Source organism: Aquarana catesbeiana, linkage group LG12 (genome assembly GCF_042186555.1).
Source record: "Aquarana catesbeiana isolate 2022-GZ linkage group LG12, ASM4218655v1, whole genome shotgun sequence".
Taxonomy (NCBI): Eukaryota; Metazoa; Chordata; class Amphibia; order Anura; family Ranidae; genus Aquarana; species Aquarana catesbeiana.
Genome location: NC_133335.1, coordinates 239,735,288 through 239,754,719, shown reverse-complemented (window position 1 = coordinate 239,754,719; position 19,432 = coordinate 239,735,288). Strand labels below are relative to the sequence as shown.

At 44.9% G+C, this 19,432-nt stretch overlaps 1 protein-coding gene across 2 annotated transcripts; it reads left to right on the top strand.

The window, feature by feature from the left end:
• Positions 1–782: 782 nt before the first annotated feature.
• Positions 783–19,432, top strand: LOC141113704 (manganese-dependent ADP-ribose/CDP-alcohol diphosphatase-like). 2 transcript variants are annotated; one of them, XM_073606969.1, is made up of 4 exons: positions 783–1,044; positions 11,889–12,478; positions 15,953–16,069; positions 16,368–19,432. In XM_073606969.1, exons 2-4 carry the CDS (start codon positions 11,890–11,892, stop codon positions 16,664–16,666), a joined length of 1,005 nt encoding a protein of 334 aa, XP_073463070.1. In that variant the 5' UTR covers positions 783–1,044; position 11,889; the 3' UTR covers positions 16,667–19,432. The 2 variants fall into 2 exon arrangements, with proteins under 2 accessions (XP_073463070.1, XP_073463072.1); XM_073606971.1 differs by lacking the exon at positions 783–1,044 and adding an exon at positions 6,911–7,071.

The window sequence follows — 19,432 nt, the reverse complement described above, 5'->3', positions numbered from 1 at the left end:
TAAAACTTTTTTTTGCATTGATCCATGTCCCCTGGGGCAGGACCCAGGTCCCCAAACACTTTTTATGACAATACCATGCATATAAGCCTTTATAATTAGCACTTTTGATTTCTCCCATAGACTTTTAAAGGGTGTTCCGTGGCTTTCGAATTTGCCGCGAACACCCCAAATTGTTCGCTGTTCGGCGAACAGCCAATGTTCGAGTCGAACTCATGTTCGACCCGAACATAAAGCCCATCCCTATAGAATACCAATACAACAGTTTTACTTCGGATGAAATGTCCCTGAAGAAAGGACTCTGCTCAGGTCCAGAAACACGTTGGGCTCAATATTGAAGGATTCGCATTTTTTACTTGCTATGTGATTTTGTTTATATATCATCTGCAATTTATTATTGGTGCTGTTTGCATCATATGTTTTTAAACCAATAAATTTATATATTTTCTATTAATCTGTTTATCGATTACCTATAAAGTCTCTAGTAATTTCTTGGGGGGGTACTTTGTATATAATATTCAACATGCAGTGAGATTTATTTTTACATTTTTTTTTAATCAATTTTTTTATGCCTAACACAAATTCAAAATCTTTTCACTTGTTTGTTGAATAGTTACAATGTATCAAATCTTTTCTACTAGATATCGACGGGCATGAAGGAACGTTCAAATGTTCTTCTACTCAACGTTTCTTGTCCAATCATTTCTGGTGGATGTGGCCGGTCCTTTGATCTTTAGTGCATGTGATAATCAATTATTATTTTTTGCATCGTCTTATTAAAGAAAAGCAAAAATGTGGAAGGGCGTTATCGCGAAGAAAAAAGAGCAGCGGAACCGGGAGATGATTGTGGTGTGTGAGCCATTGCCATGACGGAGTTAACCCCTCTACTCCGGAGAGATCATCGTTGTGCGGAGCCCTTTAAGAACAGCCTGGGCGTGTCGTGTTTATAAGAGAAGATAGTTCACTTCCAGAAAGAAAAGCCGCAATAACGGTGACGAAGCCAAGTCTGAGCGGCGCTTCCCCCCCCCCCGACCGCCGATAACACAGGTACGTGGTAATAATTCCTAATTTATTTACAGTCTGTTCATAAAGACGGATCAGAAGACCTTCCGAAAAAAAAAATTAACCCAAGATTCACCAAACAGTCGCCGAGAAATTACTCAACCGGTCAATGAAGCATACTTGTCACCATGATTGCCAGACGCACCCCCTTCCCCCTCCCCCCACACACACCAATTCAAATCATTCGGGTTTTGTTATTGTTCCCATGTCCGGCGCTGGTTTCCCCCTCCTTCTATCCTTCGGACATATTAATTAGGGATGAGCGGGATGAGTTTGGGGGAGAATCTCCATTTCACTCATTGAACTGCTTAGGCAAAATCTGCTTGGAAATAAAGCTTTTTTCTTTATTCAGAAGATTTTTAAAAAATATTTAGGTTGGCTTATTTTGTTTAATTTTTTTTTTATATTGTTCTTTTTCTTGTATATTTTCATTTTCTGTACTATTATTTTATTTTGTGTACTATTAATGAATTAATATTATTATTACTATTAATTAATATTAATATTATTGATTATTATTATTTTATTTTGTGTACTATTATTTTCTTTATTCAGAAGATTTTTTTTAAATATTTAGGTTGGCTTATTTTATTTAATTGTGTTTTTTTTTTTATATTGTTTGTTTTCTTGTATATTTTTATTTTGTGTACTATTATTATTTTATTTTGTGTACTATTAATGAATTAATATTATTATTACTATTATTTAATAATTTATATTATTAATAATTATTATTATTTTATTTTGTGTACTATTATTATTATTTTCTTTATTCGGAAGATTTTTTAAAAATATTTAGGTTGGCTTATTTTATTTAATTGCGTTTTTTTATATAATGTTTGTTTTCTTGTATATTTTTATTTTGTGTACTATTATTATTTTACTTTGTGTACTATTTAATTAATATTAATATTATTATTACTATTATTTAATCATTTATATTATTAATAATTATTATTATTTTATTTTGTGCACTATTATTATTATTTTCTTTATTCAGAAGATTTTTTTAAAATATTTAGGTTGGCTTATTTTATTTAATTGCGTTTTGTTTATATTTTTTTTTCTTGTATATTTTATTATTTATTTTATTTATTTCAGGTACTTATATAGTGCCGTCAATTTACGCAGCGCTTTACATATACATTGTACATTCACATCAGTCCCTACCCTCAAGGAGCTTACAATCTAAGGTCCCTAACTCACATTCATACATACTAGGGACAATTTAGACAGGATCCAATTAACCTACCAGCATGTCTTTGGAGTGTGGGAGGAAACCAGAGTACCCGGATTTTTATTTTGTGTGCTATTATTATTTTATTTTGTGCACTATTAATGAATTAATATTAATATTATTATTACTATCAATTAATATTAATATTATTGATAATTATTATTATTTTATTTTGTGTACTATTATTATTATTTTCTTTATTCAGAAGATTTTTTTTTAAATATTTAGGTTGGCTTATTTTATTTAATTGCATTTTGTTTATATTGTTTGTTTTCTTGTATATTTTTATTTTGTGTACTATTAATGAATTAATATTAATATTATTATTACTATTATTTAATAATTTATATTATTAATAATTATTATTATTTTATTTTGTGTACTATTATTATTATTTTCTTTATACAGAAGATTTTTTTTTAAATATTTAGGTTGGCTTATTTTATTTAATTGCGTTTTGTTTATATTGTTTCTTTTTCTTGTATATTTTTATTTTGTGTACTATTATTATTTTATTTTGTGCACTATTAATGAATTAATATTAATATTATTATTACTATTAATTATTAATATTATTAATTATTATTTTGTGTACTATTATTATTATTTTCTTTATTCAGAAGATTTTTTAAAAATATTTAGGTTGGCTTATTTTATTTTATTTCGTTTTTTTTTTTTATTTTTTTTTTTTCTTGTATATTTTTTTATTTTGTGTACTATCATTTTAAAGTAACTGTGAAGGTGAAAAGTTTTCCACGTTATGCATTTTCATGTTTCGCGTGAACTTTAATGGCATCCCAGGTCTTCAGCCCCCATACACACCACTAGATTTTCTGCAGATTTTTGTCTTCAGATTTACCAAAACCATCTAACATGAGGTCAAACCCTAATGCCCCGCACACGCGGTCGGATTTTCCGACAACAAAACCGTGGGTGTTTTTCCGATGGATGTTGGCCCAAACTTGTCTTGCACACACGAATGTTGGCCCAAAATTCCGAGTGTGGGAACGCGGTGACGTACAAGACGTACGACGAGCCGAGAAGAATGAAGTTCAGTAGCCTTCTGCACGTCTCAGAGCATGCGTGAACTTTTGTGCGACGGACTTGTGTACACACGATCGGACTTTTTGAGAATTTGAGAACCAGCTCTCAAACATTTGTGTGCGGATATTCCGACAGCAAATGTCCGATGGAGCCTACACACGGTCGGACTTTCCGACAACAAGCTCACATCCAACATTTCCCATCGGAAATTCCGATCGGGTGTACGTGACACGAGAGTTTTAGTTTGTATGCAGTGAGGCCGGCCCTCGCACTACATGGTTTCGGTAAATCTGAAGACAAAAAAATCTGCAGAAAATCTAATAGTGTGTACGGGGCCTTAGTCCGTAGGGTTCAATATTGAGTTGGCTCCGCCCTTTGCAGCTATAACAGCTTCAACTCTTCAGGGAAGGCCGTCCACAAGGTTTAGGAGTGTGTCTATGGGAATGTTTGACCATTCTTCCAGAAGAGCATTTGTGAGGTCAGGCACTGATGTTGGATGAGAAGGCCTGGCTCGCAGTCTCCGCTCTAAATCATCCCAAAGGTGTCCTATCGGGTTGAGGCCAGTCAAGTTCCTCCACCCCAAACTCGCTCATCCATGTCCTTACGGACCTTGCTTTGTGCACTGGTCCAAATCATTTGGTGGAGGGGGGATTATGGTGTGGGGGGTTGTTTTTCAGGGGTTGGGCTTGGCCCCTTAGTTCCAGTGAACTCTTAAGGCATCAAAAATTCCCATAGACACCCTCCTAAACCTTGTGGACGGCCTTCCCAGAAGAGTTGAAGCTGTTATAGCTGCAAAGAGCGGAGCCAACTCAATATTGAACCCTACGGACTAAGACTGGGATGCCATTAAAGTTCATGTGCGTGTAAAGGCAGGTGTCCCAATACTTTTGGTAATATAGTGTACACACAATCCGAAAATCGGACGACAGATCTAGTCGTACATCAAAAGTTCCCAAAAAATCCACGGAATAAATAATGGGAAGTGATGTGATGACTTGTAATGTATTTATATTGTATTTTCGCAAGACAACTGTACTGATTAAACAAAGATCGTACGATCGTGTATCGTATCCATTAGGGCTCATTAAGAGTCTTTCTAGCATGCTGACTAATAATGGTTTACGGCATCCTACTTGGACCCTTTAATTGGAATGTACGATGGCTCTGCTTTCCATCTAAGTCTCTCTGCTTTTTATCTGGAATGTCTTCTAGTAGGGAAGATGGGGGAGGGGGGAGGGTGTCGGCGAAGTGCGTCGCCGCCTCTGGCTGTCCGCCACAAAAATAACGTTTAAATCTGACCGTTTTGCACATTTTGGGGAAATGAGGGTGAAACTGTACAACTTTCCCATTCTGTCTACACTGTTTGGGGTCACAGGACCTCCTGATCGTCATCACACCTAAGACTAAAGAGATACCAGGGCTTTGCTGTGTTTTGTGTCCCATTACCAAAACTGCACCGGTCAGGTGGTGAAGCCGGAAGTAGACCCTCCACTAAGGAGTCACTTTGGAACAAATGCCGATTGAAATTTACAGCTAAGATCCTTGCAGGGGCCCATACCGTCAGGTCCATAAATATTGGGACATCGACACAATTCTAATCTTTTTGGCTCTATACACCACCACAATGGATTTGAAAAGAAACGAACAAGATGTGCTTTAACTGCAGCTTTAATTTGAGGGAATTTACATCCAAATCAGGTGAACGGTGTAGCATAGTTGCCAACAGTCCCGATGTTGGGACCCTCGTCCCGATTGGAGGCTGTCCCGAATCGGGATTTCCATCAGGAAAATCGGGAATGTTGTTTTTTTTTAATTTTTGGAGCAGCTGGCTCCAGTAAAATGGCCGCCGGTGCCACCGCTCGATCTTACCCCTAGTGTTCAGGGGAGAGAGGAAGGGGGCTCGATCCGTGCAGCCAATCAATCGGCTTCTTTAGCTGCACGGATCGGCCCCTCCCCTCTCCACTGAACACACGCCGCCGGTGTCTTGCTGAAAAGTTCCCCAGCTCGGCTGTTTCCGCCGGCTCGTACTGCGCAAGCGCTGCGCCTGCGCAGTACAGGGGGTCCTTACTTGCAGAGGGGAACTTTCTCGGCAGAAAACCGGCTTCTCCTGGACTAGGGGAGGGTCTGCACTAATAGAGGGGGGGGGGGCTGCACTGAGGGGGGGGGGCTGCACTGAGGGGGGGGGGGTCTGCACTAATAGAGGGGCGGCTGCACTAATAGAGGGGGGCTGCACTGAGGGGGGGCTGCACTAATAGAGGGGGTCTGCACTAATAGAGGGGCGGCTGCACTAATAGAGGGGGGCTGCACTGAGGGGGGGCTGCACTAATAGAGGGGGTCTGCACTAATAGAGGGGCGGCTGCACTAATAGAGGGGGGCTGCACTGAGGGGGGTCTGCACTAATAGAGGGGCGGCTGCACTAATAGAGGGGGTCTGCACTAATAGAGGGGCGGCTGCACTAATAGAGGGGCGGCTGCACTGAGGGGGGGCTGCACTTATAGAGGGGGGGCTGCACTAATAGAGGGGGGGGCTGCACTAATAGAGGGGGGCTGCACTAATAGAGGGGGGGCTGCACTGATGGGGGGGTCTGCACTGATGGAGGGGGATCTGCACTGATGGATTGGGGTCTGCACTGAGGGGGTCTATACTGACTCTGCCGGGGGCACCTGATGCAAGGACAGACTCTGCCGGGGGCACCTGATGCAAGGACAGACTCTGCTGGTGGCAGGCGACGTAGCTAGTGACACGCTCAGGGATCCCACTGATTTGGCATTATGGTGAGTTGAATGATTTAATTTTATATTACAATGTAATAATAGAAATAATGCGCTTCAATCATCCTGACACCATAACAACCATGGATGATTGAAGTGCTAACACCAGGTGTTTGGAGTATCTTTATCTGCTGATTGTTAAACTTTCTAGAATACACATATTTCCATTGTTGTGTAGGATCTGGGGCTGCTGTCCCTCCATCCCTCTCCCCCCCTTTCCTTCTCCATCCCTCATTCATCTCCGACTCTAACCACACCCTCTTGAGCCATGCCCGTTTAAGCCATGCCCACTATTTCACTTAAACCACGCCTATTTGTCGCAGCGGTGCGCTTAGCTCGCCGCACTTGTATTTTATTTTGCTAAACCACACCTACAAACGAATGCCCCCGCCCCCTAATTATTGTACGGCTCCGCCTACAGCCAATAAAGTGTCCCACATTTTATTTTTTTGCAATGTTGGCAACTATGGTGTAGGAATTACAACAGTTTGTATATGTTGCAGGGGCGGGCTGGGCCGGGGGGGGCAGGGATGCAATTTCCCCCCCCCCAGGCCGCTCTGATTCCCCGTAAGAAGAAGGCCCGATGTGCTGCCAGCTGGGAACTGAGCATGTGCAGTTAGCACTCCGGAGGGAGGCTGGCAGGGCTGGATAACATCCCAGAAGTGTGCAGGAAGGTTTGTGCTGTGAGCGGACATCTGTCCTGTCACATTGCTGTTCCCGGCTTCTGAGCTGACAGTTCTGTGTCCCTTCAGAGCACAGCCGAACGGAAGAGGGTGGATCCGCTCTGCCTCCTCTCTCACTGTGCCCGCCCACACTCGGGGCAGCCTGTGTGCTGCGTCTGTGAATAGGACGTGTGGGCAAGAACTTTGAAACTGAGACCCGTCGGAGTTCTGTATGGGACGCTCTGGAAGCTGATAATCGAGTCAGTGAGCCTCCTGCCTGCTGGGTCCTTCCTTGCAAGTGAGTGAGCTGTGACCGGTGTCTTGTCGAATACTGTCCCCCCCATCCGATAGTGTCCGCCCTGTACTGCGCAGGCGCAGTACGGAGGACAAACGAGACGCCGAAAGTCTCCGAAGTTCAACAGCTGATCGTCAGCTGTACACGGCGCCTGCGCTTTTATTCTCACCCTGTGTCCAGGTTCATTCCCCACTATCCAAGTGGACATAGAGTAAGAATAAATAGATGCCGAGCGCAGCGAGGCCCCGCCCGAAGCGCGGCGAGCGAAGTGAGCCCGCAAGGGGCCCTCTTACACAGCCATCACTAATAAGTGCCCAAGCGCCGTGTACAGCTGATGGTCAGCTGATCAACTTCGGACACTTTCGGCATCTCCTTCTCCTTCTCCCCCGTACTGCAGGCGCAGTACAGGGCGGACACTATCTGATAGGAGGACAGTTCTCGTCAGAACACCGGTCTCTCCCCCCCCCCCCCCCTCTCTCCCAAATTCCTCTCCCCCCTCCCCCCTCTGCAGATAAGGAAGTTTCTTTCAGCAGCCCGTGCAGTACCGGCTCCTATGTACTATGATGTGGGCTCACACTGGTCTGCTGCGGTGTTGTTGATCTCACTGTCTTCCCGCACGTCCCATAGACTTCTATTAGTTTGCACGTTGTTGCTGCGTTTTCTGAAAGTGCACAAAAACGGCTGCATCTTTGGTGCGCTATAAAAAACAAAACTGCAGCAAAAACGCACAACCTAAAATAAGCCTATGGGACTGCGGCTAAGGAAGACTGTGTACATAAGCACTGCGGCCAAACCGCAGCTACACCGGTGTGCGCCCAAAGGCTTCTACACACTTGCAGCAGCCACTCCGCTGAAAAGTGATCAATGCTCAGGTCACTTTTGCTCGTGCTCAGCGGCTCCAACCAGAGCTGTCAGTTTTTTGGGGTTTTTTTGTTTGGCTCACTGGATTGAGCGAAAAAAAAAAAAAAAACTAGTAGTGTGTAGAAGGCTTTACTATGTTGATAAAGGAATCAAGCTATTTTCTTGAGGAGTTGTCTATCCTTGTGGACAATTTGGAGCGATGTCTCTCTCTGTCAGTGGTGGCTGGTGCTCAAACTAAAAAAACCCATCAATTGCAGCCTCACTCTGCAATCAAATGCAGCCACTGTACCCATCAAATGCAGCCACTGTGCCCATCAAATGCAGCCACTGTGCCCATCAAATGCAGCCACTGTGCCCATCAAATGCAGCCTCACTGTGCCCATCAAATGCAGCCACTGTGCCCATCAAATGCAGCCACTGTGCCCATCAAATACAGCCACTGTGCCCATCAAATGCAGCCTCACTGTGCCCATCAAATGCAGCCACTGTGCCCATCTAATGCAGCCTCACTGTGCCCATCAAATGCAGCCACTGTGCCCATCAAATGCAGCCTCACTGTGCCCATCAAATGCAGCCACTGTGCCCATCAAAAGCAGCCACTGTGCCCATCAATTGCAGCCTCACTGTGCCCATCAATTGCAGCCTCACTGTGCCCATCAATTGCAGCCTCACTGTGCCCATCAATTGCAGCCTCACTGTGCCCATCAAATGCAGCCACTGTGCCCGTCAGATGAAGCCAATGTTACCCCCTGTCGGCATTTAACCAGCACCCCACCTTGCCCGCTGTCTGACTGGCACTTACCCCATCTTGGTGGCGGGTCAGGCAACGAGTGACGGCGGGAAGCTGTGGGACAGGCAGCGGTTCCTGTGTTCTCTATGCTTCCTCCGTGCTTTTCCTCCTGCTAGACATCCAATAGGAGCACCTGTCCTTTCAGCCAATCAGGTGACGGGTATTAGACCCGCTCTTCCTGACTGGCGGAGAGGCGGTTCAGTGTTAGAAAAGCAAATATACATTTGCTTTTCTAACACACCTGGGTGGGCTCTGAGCGCAATGCTCTGCTCTCCGAGCCCACCCTCTTTTGAAGCCCATTAGAGCCTCTGGTCAAGCTGCCTGAGGTGAGGTTGGGAGCAGTGAATGAATTAGAACATATGTGTGTCATGGGAGCATGAGCCAGCAGCAGAGGAGGAGATCACATCCTTAAATCTCAGCCAGGGTTCATGCTGGGACTTGTAGTCCTTTCCTTTTGGGGATGTGACCCCAAAAGTGAAGGACTAAAGGTCCCAGCATGAACCCCTCAGAGCTCAGGATGTGTCACACCCCTGCCCCCCCCCCCCCCACTAGTGAAGGACTACAGGTCCCACTGTCCCAGCTTAAACCCCTCAGAGCTGAGGATGTGTCACCCCCCCCACTTAGTGAAGGACTACAGGGCACAGCATGAACCCATGGGATCTAAGGGGACACATCCTTAGATCTCAGGGGTTAATGCTGGGACTTGTAGTTTGTCACTGGTTGCGGAGGGGGTCAGGTCCTCAGCTCTGAGGGATTCATACAGGGACTTGCAGTTTAGTTCCTGGAGGCCATGGTAGTACAAGTCCCCCACAGGCCCTGGAGGGCCACATTGTCCTCCCTGCCCCCCGCCCCCCCCCGCATTTGTGATCATGAAAAACCTTAGAGACTGTTTTCCCAATCCATCACTTTGCCACCACCGGTTCTATGGGCCACTTGACTGGACTTGCCCCCCAGGCCTAAGGCTGCCAGCCCTCCCCTGTATATGTGCCTCCCACTTTTTAAGGGACCAAAAGTAATGAGACAGATTAACAATCATCCATCAAATTTTCACTTTTTAATACTTGGTTGCAAATCCTTTGCAGTCAATTACAGCCTGAAGTCTGGAATGCATAGATATCACCAGACGCTGGGTTTCATCCCTGGTGATGCTCTGCCAGGCCTCTACTGCAACTGTCTTCAGTTCCTGCTTGTTCTTGGGGCATTTCCCCTTCAGTTTTGTCTTCAGCAAGTGAAATGCATGCTCAATCGGATTCAGGTCAGGTGATTGACTTGGCCATTGCATAACATTCTACTTCTTTCCCTTAAAAAACTCTTTGGTTGCTTTCGCAGTATGCTTCGGGTCATTGTCCATCTGCACTGTGAAGCGCCGTCCAATGAGTTCTGAAGCATTTTACTGAATATGAGCAGATAATATTGTCCGAAACACTTCAGAATTCATCCTGCTGCTTTTGTCAGCAGTCACATCATCAATAAATACAAGAGAACCAGTTCCATTGGCAGCCATACATGCCCACCCCATGACACTACCACCACCATGCTTCACTGATGAGGTGGTATGCTTTGGATCATGAACAGTTCCTTTCCTTCTCCATACTCTTCTCTTCCCATCACTCTGGTACAAGTTGATCTTGGTCTCATCTGTCCATAGGATGTTGTTCCAGAACAGTAAAGGCTTTTTTAGATGTTGTTTGGCAAACTCTAATCTGGCCTTCCTGTTTTTGAGGCTCACCAATGGTTTACATCTTGTGGTGAACCCTCTGTATTCACTCTGGTGAAGTCTTCTCTTGATTGTTGACTTTGACACACATACACCTACCTCCTGGAGAGTGTTCCTGATCTGGCCAACTGTTGTGAAGGGTGTTTTCTTCACCATGGAAAGAATTCTTCTGTCATGCACCACAGTTGTTTTCCGTGGTCTTCCGGGTCTTTTGGTGTTGCTGAGCTCACCGGTGAGTTCTTTCTTTTTAAGGATGTTCCAAACAGTTGATTTGGCCACACCTAATGTTTTTGCTATCTCTCTGATGGGTTTGTTTTTTTGTTTTTTTTTTCAGCCTAATGATGGCTTGCTTCACTGATAGTGACAGCTCTTTGGATCTCATATTGAGAGTTGACAGCAACAGATTCCAAATGCAAATAGCACACTTGAAATGAATGCTGGACCTTTTATCTGCTCCTTGTAAATGGCATAATGAGGGAATAACACACACCTGGCCATGGAACAGCTGGGCAGCCAATTGTCCCATTACTTTTGGTCCCTTAAAAAGTGGGAGTCACATATACAAACTGTTGTAATTCCTACACCGTTCACCTGATTTGGATGTAAATATCCTCAAATTAAAGCTGAAAGTCTGCAGTTAAAGCACATCTTGTTTGTTTCATTTCAAATCCATTGTGGTGGTGTATAGAGCCAAAAAGATTAGAATTGTATCGATGTCCCAATATTTATGGACCTGTATTTGAGCTGGGGTTTTGGGTGGGGAGTTGTAGCTTCCATATCGGTGCTGACTCATGGGCTAGGTGCAGCCTAGTGGGCAGTAAATGCACAGAGTCCAAGCTAAGCCTAAGCAATATATAGCAGAAAAGTTCAGCACAGTACAAACAGGCCTGGCAAAAAGGCACGCCCATCTGGAGTCACTTACAGGCTATAACAGCGGTGAAACAGTGGTCTGAAGACCTGAAGATGCCAACAGTGTCTGCCACGAGGAGCAAAATGCGGTCTGGCCGGTCCTCACTCAAACGTGAGGCTTCCTTAGAGGAGACAGAGTAGTTGCTGTCCTTCCCCTATTCTTCTGGAACCTCTTCCTGCCCTACACTGTTCTGTCCCTACACTAACCACTCGCACAATGTCCACCAAAGCAGGGAATGAGGGCCTTTAATAGGCTCTGCCCTCACCCAAGATGGTCGCCAAAGTCACATGGGGCATCAGCATCCAATCGGACAGCTGTCTCCCTGTGACCGCAGGACATCATAGAGGAACCAAGTTTCTCACAGCTTCCTTCTCCTCCTCTATTGCCGCTGGAATCGAGCGCCACCTGCAGTGGAGACTACAGGCTGCATCTGCCTACAGACCTATTTTGTTCAATCCACAAACGCTTAATTTAAGTAAGTAATTGTATCAGATGTATGTTTGTCAGCTGTATTAAAGACATATCTTTATCTTTATATCTAGAATGGAAGAAGCTTCTCAAGAAAGGGAAAACCAAAAACCCTATTTTTCATTTGGTCTAATAGCAGACATTCAATACGCTGACAGAAGCAACGGAATCAGCTGCTGGAGGACCATGCGGTACTACCAGCACAGTCTCCTGCACCTGCAGCAAGCCATCGATGAGTGGAACGGGCAGGAGCCCCATCCAAGGTTCGTGCTGCAGCTTGGTGACATCATCGACAAATACAACAGGGGTCTGGGAGCGTCCGAGAAAGCCCTGGAGATGGTTCTGGCAGAAGTCAGGAGGGCCAAGATGCCGTTCCACCACATCTGGGGCAACCACGAGTTCTACAACTTCAATCGTGACTTCTTAAGAGAGTCAAAACTCAACACAGCTTGGATGCAGGACAGAAAGCAAGATGACCATAAGGAAAGCCTTGATGGAAAGTCTACTAACGTTGATTATTATGCGTATCACTTCAGTCCTCACTCCAAGTTCAGGTTCATTGTAGTCGACACCTACGATTTGAGTGTCCTTGGCAGAAGGCCAGATGACCCCCAACACCTAAATTCCCTGCACTATGTTGAAAGCTTCATACAGAACCACAGTGGTATGTAGACAAGGTGGGAGTTGGATCTGCTTAGATCATACATGGAAGGATCTGTCCATTCAGAAATAAACCCAAATTGTTAGTGGCCCACTGGCCATAACATCCAATGACCCAAATATGCGAAATGCTACGATGTTCCTTCATATGACTCCTAGAAAAGCCGAGCTATGTAGAGGACTGGAGAAAATGAAACGCACAGATCCCCAAGGTCCATCGATATCATTCTAGAGCTGCCTTTCCAAAACTTTTTACTTTTTAGGAACCCTTAAAATTATTTACAGGTCTTGGAGAACCCTTACTGAAACCAATTCACGGGGTGCCAGTGAATAAAATGCACCTTACAGTGTGGTTAGAATGCTGCTGGCTTTGTCAAGTGGCATTGGTCATCAAATGTGAGGTCAATCATTCACAGCTTAAGGAACCCCTAGCAACCTCTAGAGGAACCCTGGTTGAGAATGACTGTTCTCGAACAAGGGGCCTCCAAACTATGTAAATAATGGGCCAATTTACTGTCCTTCAGACTTTAGGAGCGCCGGACTATGGCCAGTGGGAGTAGACAATATCTCAAGTTTGGTGGTCAGTGGAAGTAAAAAAACGACATAGAGCCTTTGGTCAATGGGAGGAGGAATAGTGCCCCATCATTGGTATCAGTGGGAGGAATAGTGCCCCATCATTGGTGTCAGTGGGAGGAATAGTGTCCCATCATTGGTGTCAGTCGGAGGAATAGTGCCCCAAGGGCTGGGTAAAGACAAGCAAAGGGCCGCATTTGGCCCTGGGGCCACGGTTTAGAGATCACTGTTCTAGAGTAATATCATATACAATACAATATAGATCTACAAAAAAACAAAAACAAAAAAATTCAACTCAGTATAGTTTTCCTTTCAGCCCAAAGATGTCTCACCCCATGCAGGGAATCTCGGGTAGAAATACATGATATTGCCATGTGTATGGGAGCCTTGGGACTGCTGGTAATGTAATGCAATGAGTGTATTGGATGATGTCATTGGATGATGTCATTGTGTCATGACAGTAATGATGTCATTCCTGCTGGCCCAATGGAAGGAAATTGCCATTCTGGCCTTGCAGCACTTAAAGGATGACGTAAGATATTTTTATGGATGTCCATTATATATATTTTCTGTGGCATTAAAACCAAAAATGTAATATATTGCAACTTACCAATCATCAGATGTGGCGGCTGCAATTCGTTTTCTTTTTTTAGGCTTTTTCCCCTCTGATTTCATATCAATTTCCAGTGGACCTGTTAGTGAGGTTACAAGTATGTAGATAAGCCTGTATGAATATATTCCTGTTATGTTACAATATACAGAGACAGAACATCTTCCCCTAAAGCAAAGCGAAACTCTCTCAATCAGCATTAGTAAATAGATAGGGAGGAATTTTATATTTACTTGTTTTAAACTTTTTTCTTCAGTTACTTCCTGGATTCTGGCCTAGGCATACATCTCAGGAGTCTTCTTGGGGAGGAGGGGCTTTCACAGCTAAGCACCCCCCCCCCCCCCCGCCTGCATGCCTGAGCTAAGGGTAAATGGATTCCAGGAACTAAATGCTACATGGATCATCTGCCCTTAGTCAAGATGGCTAGGGGTGAGGGTCAAAGTGACTTGTCAGCAAAAAATCAAGCATGGAGAGTCACATATGGATGGGGGAGTTTGCTTCGTATATTAACCTCTTGCCAACCACGCTCTAGCAGAATGATGGCTACAGCGCGGTCACATATTTCCGGGAGGACGTCTATTGATGTCCTCCCAGAACCCTGCCTCCCCATGTGCCCCTAGAGCAAACATCGGGTGCGATCTGTGATTGCGGTGTCCTTCAGACACAGCTGATCACAGATCAGTATAAAGGGCCAATCACAAAGGGCCCTTACTATGTGATCAGCTGTGTCCAATCAAAGCTGACCACAGTGTATATAGGATTTGCCGTTATTGCCATTCCTCTCCTCCCTTACACTGACAGCACGTGAGGAGAGGAGAGCCGGTAGGCAGCAATCCATATTGGGGACATCTATACTGATCATCAGTGCCCATCAGTGTCGCCTATCCATGTCGCCTATCAGTGCTCACCATTGCCACCTATCAGTGCCCATCAGTGCTGCCTTTCAGTGCCCATCAGTGATGCCTATCAGTGTCCATCAGTGCCCATCAGTGCTGCCTTTCAGTGCCCATCAGTGATGTCTATCAGTGCCTCCTGATCAGTGCCGCCTTTCAGTGCCCATCATTGATGCCTATCAGTGCAGCCTTTCAGTGCCCATCAGTGATGCCTATCAGTGTCCATCAGTGCCCATCAGTGCTGCATTTCAGTGCCCATCAGTGATGCCTATCAGTGCCCATCAGTACCTCCTCATTAGTGCGGCCTATCAGTGCCCACCAGTGATGTCGGTCAGTGCCCATCAGTGTCGCCTATCAGTGCTCACCATTGCCACCTATCAGTGCCCATCAGTGCCTCCTCATTAGTGCGGCCTATCAGTGCCCACCAGTGATGTCGGTCAGTGCCCATCAGTGTCGCCTATCAGTGCTCACCATTGCCACCTATCTGTGCCCATCAGTGCTGCCTTTCAGTGCCCATCAGTGATGACTCTCAGTGCCTCCTCATCAGTGTCAATTATCAGTGCCCATCAGTGCCGCCTATCAGTGCTCACCATTGCCACCTTTCAGTGCCCATCAGTGATGACTCTCAGTGCCCATCAGTGCCTCTTCATCAGTGTCAATTATCAGTGCCACCTATCAGTGCTCATCGGTGCCACCTATCAGTGCCCATCAGTGAAGAAGAAAAATGACTTTTTTATTTAAAAATTTTAAACTAGAAACTAAGAAAATTTTTGGTCCTTTTTTCATTTATTTAGCAAAAAATAATAACCCCCAGCGTAGGTGTGCGCAGCCTATTGCATTAGGGTGTGCAACCTTAAGCTCAAACACACATGCGTGTGCAGGTGTCTACATATATATGAACCCGACACATTGATCTCCCTGCCGGCACAGTGAAAGAGAAGAGCATAAACACTTCTCTTATGGCAGAGCCGACAAGAGGGAGATCTTTCCCCTGTTTCTGCTGCTACACAGAGTGATAACACTAATGTGCACGGGGTGATTAGGGTGTGCCTGGGCACACCCTGTGCGCACGCCTATGACCCCCAGTGGTGATTAAATACCACCATAAGAAAGCTCTATTTGTGTGAAAGAAATGATAAATATGTCCTATGTGTACAGTGTTGTATGGCGGCGCAATTGTCATTCAAAGTGTGACAGCGCTGAAAGCTGAAAATTGGCCTGGGCAGGGGGGGGGGGGATTGCCCGGTATTGAAGGGGTTAAAGAAATATCCTTGTGCTCCAGTCCAGTGACTGTGCCTAGGCTGAGATGATGTCATCAGTCTGCTGCAGGCAGGAGGAAGCATTTTACATTCTAGCAGCAATCATACATATGATCATTCTCTTTTCCAATTTTACCTTCTAGGCTCCTCTACAAACCACCTGCTGGAGTTTAACGGTGGAATCGGCGCAGAACAGCTCTCCTGGTTGGATGAAATCCTTACGTACTGCGACAGACATCGAGAGAAAGTGATCATGGCTGGTATGTGGGTGAAACTAGCTTCAGAGATGCACACAGACATGTATCCTGGGTAATAGCGGGACTTTGAGGCGACTTGAGTGCCATAGACTGCAATGTAAACTTGCAAAAGTCGCATGAAAGTCTCATCTTAATGTTATCAATGCAACAGTTGTGCAACCGTCAAAGTCAACAGCCAAAGCCTCCCCCATCTAAAGTTGCAATGTAAAGCCGCAGTGGAAATTACATGACTTTGTCACACAAGTTTGACTGGAGCCAGTGCCACCTCCCCTAATCTGTCGGTATTTTCCATTGTTTGCAGGTCACATCCCAATCCACCCCGCCGCCATACGTAGCCACTGCTTGGCCTGGAACTACAAAGACATCCTCCGCCTCATCCAGTCCCACCAGAGCGTGGTGTGTTACTTTGCAGGACACGACCACGACGGGGGTTACTACTGGGACTCACGCGGCATCCACCACGTCACCATGGAAGGGGTCATCGAGTCGCCCCCCAGCTCCAACGCGTTTGGGACGGTGGACGTGTACGAGGACAGGATGGTCCTGCGGGGAAAGGGAAGGGTGAAGAGCCGGGGTCTCTTGTTTTCGGATGGGAGGTAGTGCCATCGCCCCCAACCCCCCCCCCCCCTGGTCTCTTCTCCAAGGAACCAGAATAAATAAGGGCAGAGAAAAGCCAAGTTGATGTTTGCTGCCAAAAAAAAAAAGGTGAATTTTGGGTCTTTTGAAGTATTGGAGGAGAACATGGATGGGATAGGAAGAGAGAGAAAGAAAGAGAAATAATACCCCATAGACAAGCATTGGTAAAAACCCCACCTTGAGTATTGGGTTCAAGTTCACAGAAAGGAGGTTTGGGAACTGCAGAGAGTACAGAGAAGGGTGACATAAGAAGAGGCGGTCAAGGTGGGGCTGGGGGGGAGAATGATCACCTTATATAAACATAGTGGTCCATATAGTAATCCTAATGGACAGTTATATTAACGTCACTGCAAAAGACACAAGACCGCTGTTTATTAGAAGGAAATAAGGTGTGACCTCCACAAACGGAAAGGGCTTCTTTACTGTAAGAGCTGCAAAAATGGGGAACAGATTTTGATGGATCTAGCCAGCTTGGTTGATTGCTTCACAGAAAGGCTGAATGAGTTTCTAAGTTCACGGGATACATTGTAGAAAGAATAGAACATAATTAATTGGACAACATCATTGTAGAAAGTTGAGTTAGCATTAGTTGGTCACCTTCAGATAGACTTGTTCTGTAATGTTGACGACGTTTCGCCTCTCATCCAAGTAGCTTCCTCAGCTCAAAAATAACGGAGAGCCTGGATTGGCTGTGATACGGCCTCAACGTTACAGAACAAAGTCAGCTCAATGTAACCAACTTCTACAGGACAAACCATGACTGGATGAGGGAGAACCACCACAAATGTTGAAGAATGGAGATCTGTGGGAGTATTTCATTGGGGAGGTCAGGAAGGAATGTTTTCTCTTGATGGAGCAGATTGGTCAGCAATTTTTTCGCCTTCCTTTGAATGAGCTCCAGGATAGGAATTTTTTTCCTGGTTGAGTTTTATGGACGCGCGTCTTTATTCAACCTGAATACCAGCCTGGAGTTCAGCTTTAGATATTTCCTCCCATCCTCCTCCGTTCCCTCTTCATCATTTCAGATGTTAGAGGACAGATCCCTCTGGTAGTGAAGACGCCTGAGATGGATGGAGGTCCTACAATCACAAGTCCGAGAGAAGGAGGCTCTGGTGGGGCTCGGAGGTAGTCCTTTCCACCGGTCAAGCCTCCAGTCTGTTATATATTATTATTTTAAAAAATATATTATAATAATTTTAAAAAAAGATACAATCTAATATCCAATCTAATATATATATATGATTATATCTGTCGTACAGTGCCTTGAAAAAGTATTCATAGCCCTAGAAATTTTTATCATTTTGTCATGTTACAAACTAAAACGTAAATGTATTTTATTGGGATTTTATGTGATAGACCAACACAAAGTGGCTCATAATTGTGAAGTGGAAGGAAAATGATAAACAATACAAATAAATATGTGAAAAGTGTGTGTGTGGGGGGGGGGGCATTTGTATTCAGCCCCCTTTACTCTGATACTCCTAACTAAAATCTAGTGGAACCAATTGCCTTCAGAAGTCACCTAATTAGTAAATAGAGTCCACCTGTGTGTAATTTAATCTCAGTATAAATACAGCTGTTCTGTGAAGTCCTCAGAGATTTGTTAGGGAACCTTAGTGAACAAACAGCATCATGAAGGCCAAGGAACACACCAGACAGGTCAGGGATAAAGTTGTGGAGAAGTATAAAGCAGGGTTAGGTTATAAAAAAATATCCCAAGCTTTGAACATCTCACGGAGCTCTGTTCAATCCATCATCCGAACATGGAAAGAGTATGGCACAACTGCAAACCTACCAAGACATGACCGTACCCCTAAACTGACCGGCTGGGCAAGGAGAACATTCATCAGAGAAGAGCCAAGAGGTCCATGGTAACTCTGGAGGAGCTGCAGAGATCCACAGCTCAGGTGGGAGAATCTGTCCACAGGACAACTATTGGTCGTGCTCTCCACAAATCTGCCCTTTATGGAAGAGTGACAAGAAGAAAGACATTGGTGAAAGAAAGTCATAAGAAGTCCTGTTTGTAGTTTGTGAGAAGCCATGTGGAGGACACAGCAAACATGTGGAAGAAGGTGATCTGGTCAGATGAGACCAAAATTCTACTTTATGGCCTAAAAGCAAAACGCTATGTGTGGGGAAAACTAACACTGCACATCACCCTGAACACACCATCCCCACCGTGAAACATGGTGGTGGCAGCATCATGTGGTGGGGATGCTTTTCTTCAGCAGGGACAGGGAAGCTGGTCAGAGTTGATGGGAAGATGGATGGAGACAAATACAGGACAATCTTAGAAGAAAACCTGTTAGAGTCTACAAAAGACTTGAGACTGGGGGGAGGTTCACCTTCCAGCAGGACAACGACCCGAAATATCCATCCAGAGCTACAATGGAATGGTTTAGATCAAAGCATATTCATGTGTTAGAATGGCCCAGTCACAGTCCAGACCTAAATCACATTGAGAATCTGTGGCAAGACTTGAAAATTGCTGTTCACAGACGCTCTCCATCCAATCTGATAGAGCTTGAGATATTTTACAAAGAAGAATGGGCAGAAATGTCCTCTCTAGATGTGCAAAGCTGGTAGAGACATCCCCAAAAAGACTTGTAGAGAAAGGGGGTTCTACAAAGTATTGACTCTGGGGGGGCGCCATACAAATGCCCCCCCCACACTTTTCACATATTTATTTGTCTAATTTATCATTTTCCTTCCACTTCACAATTATGTGCC

Coding starts and splice junctions, on each gene's coding strand:
- LOC141113704 (XM_073606969.1), top strand. CDS start 11,890: ATGGAAGAAGCTTCTCAAGAAAGGGAAAACCAAAAACCCTATTTTTCA. Junction 12,479..15,952: donor CTTCATACAGAACCACAGTG/GTATGTAGACAA, acceptor TTTACCTTCTAG/GCTCCTCTACAAACCACCTG. Junction 16,070..16,367: donor AGAGAAAGTGATCATGGCTG/GTATGTGGGTGA, acceptor CATTGTTTGCAG/GTCACATCCCAATCCACCCC.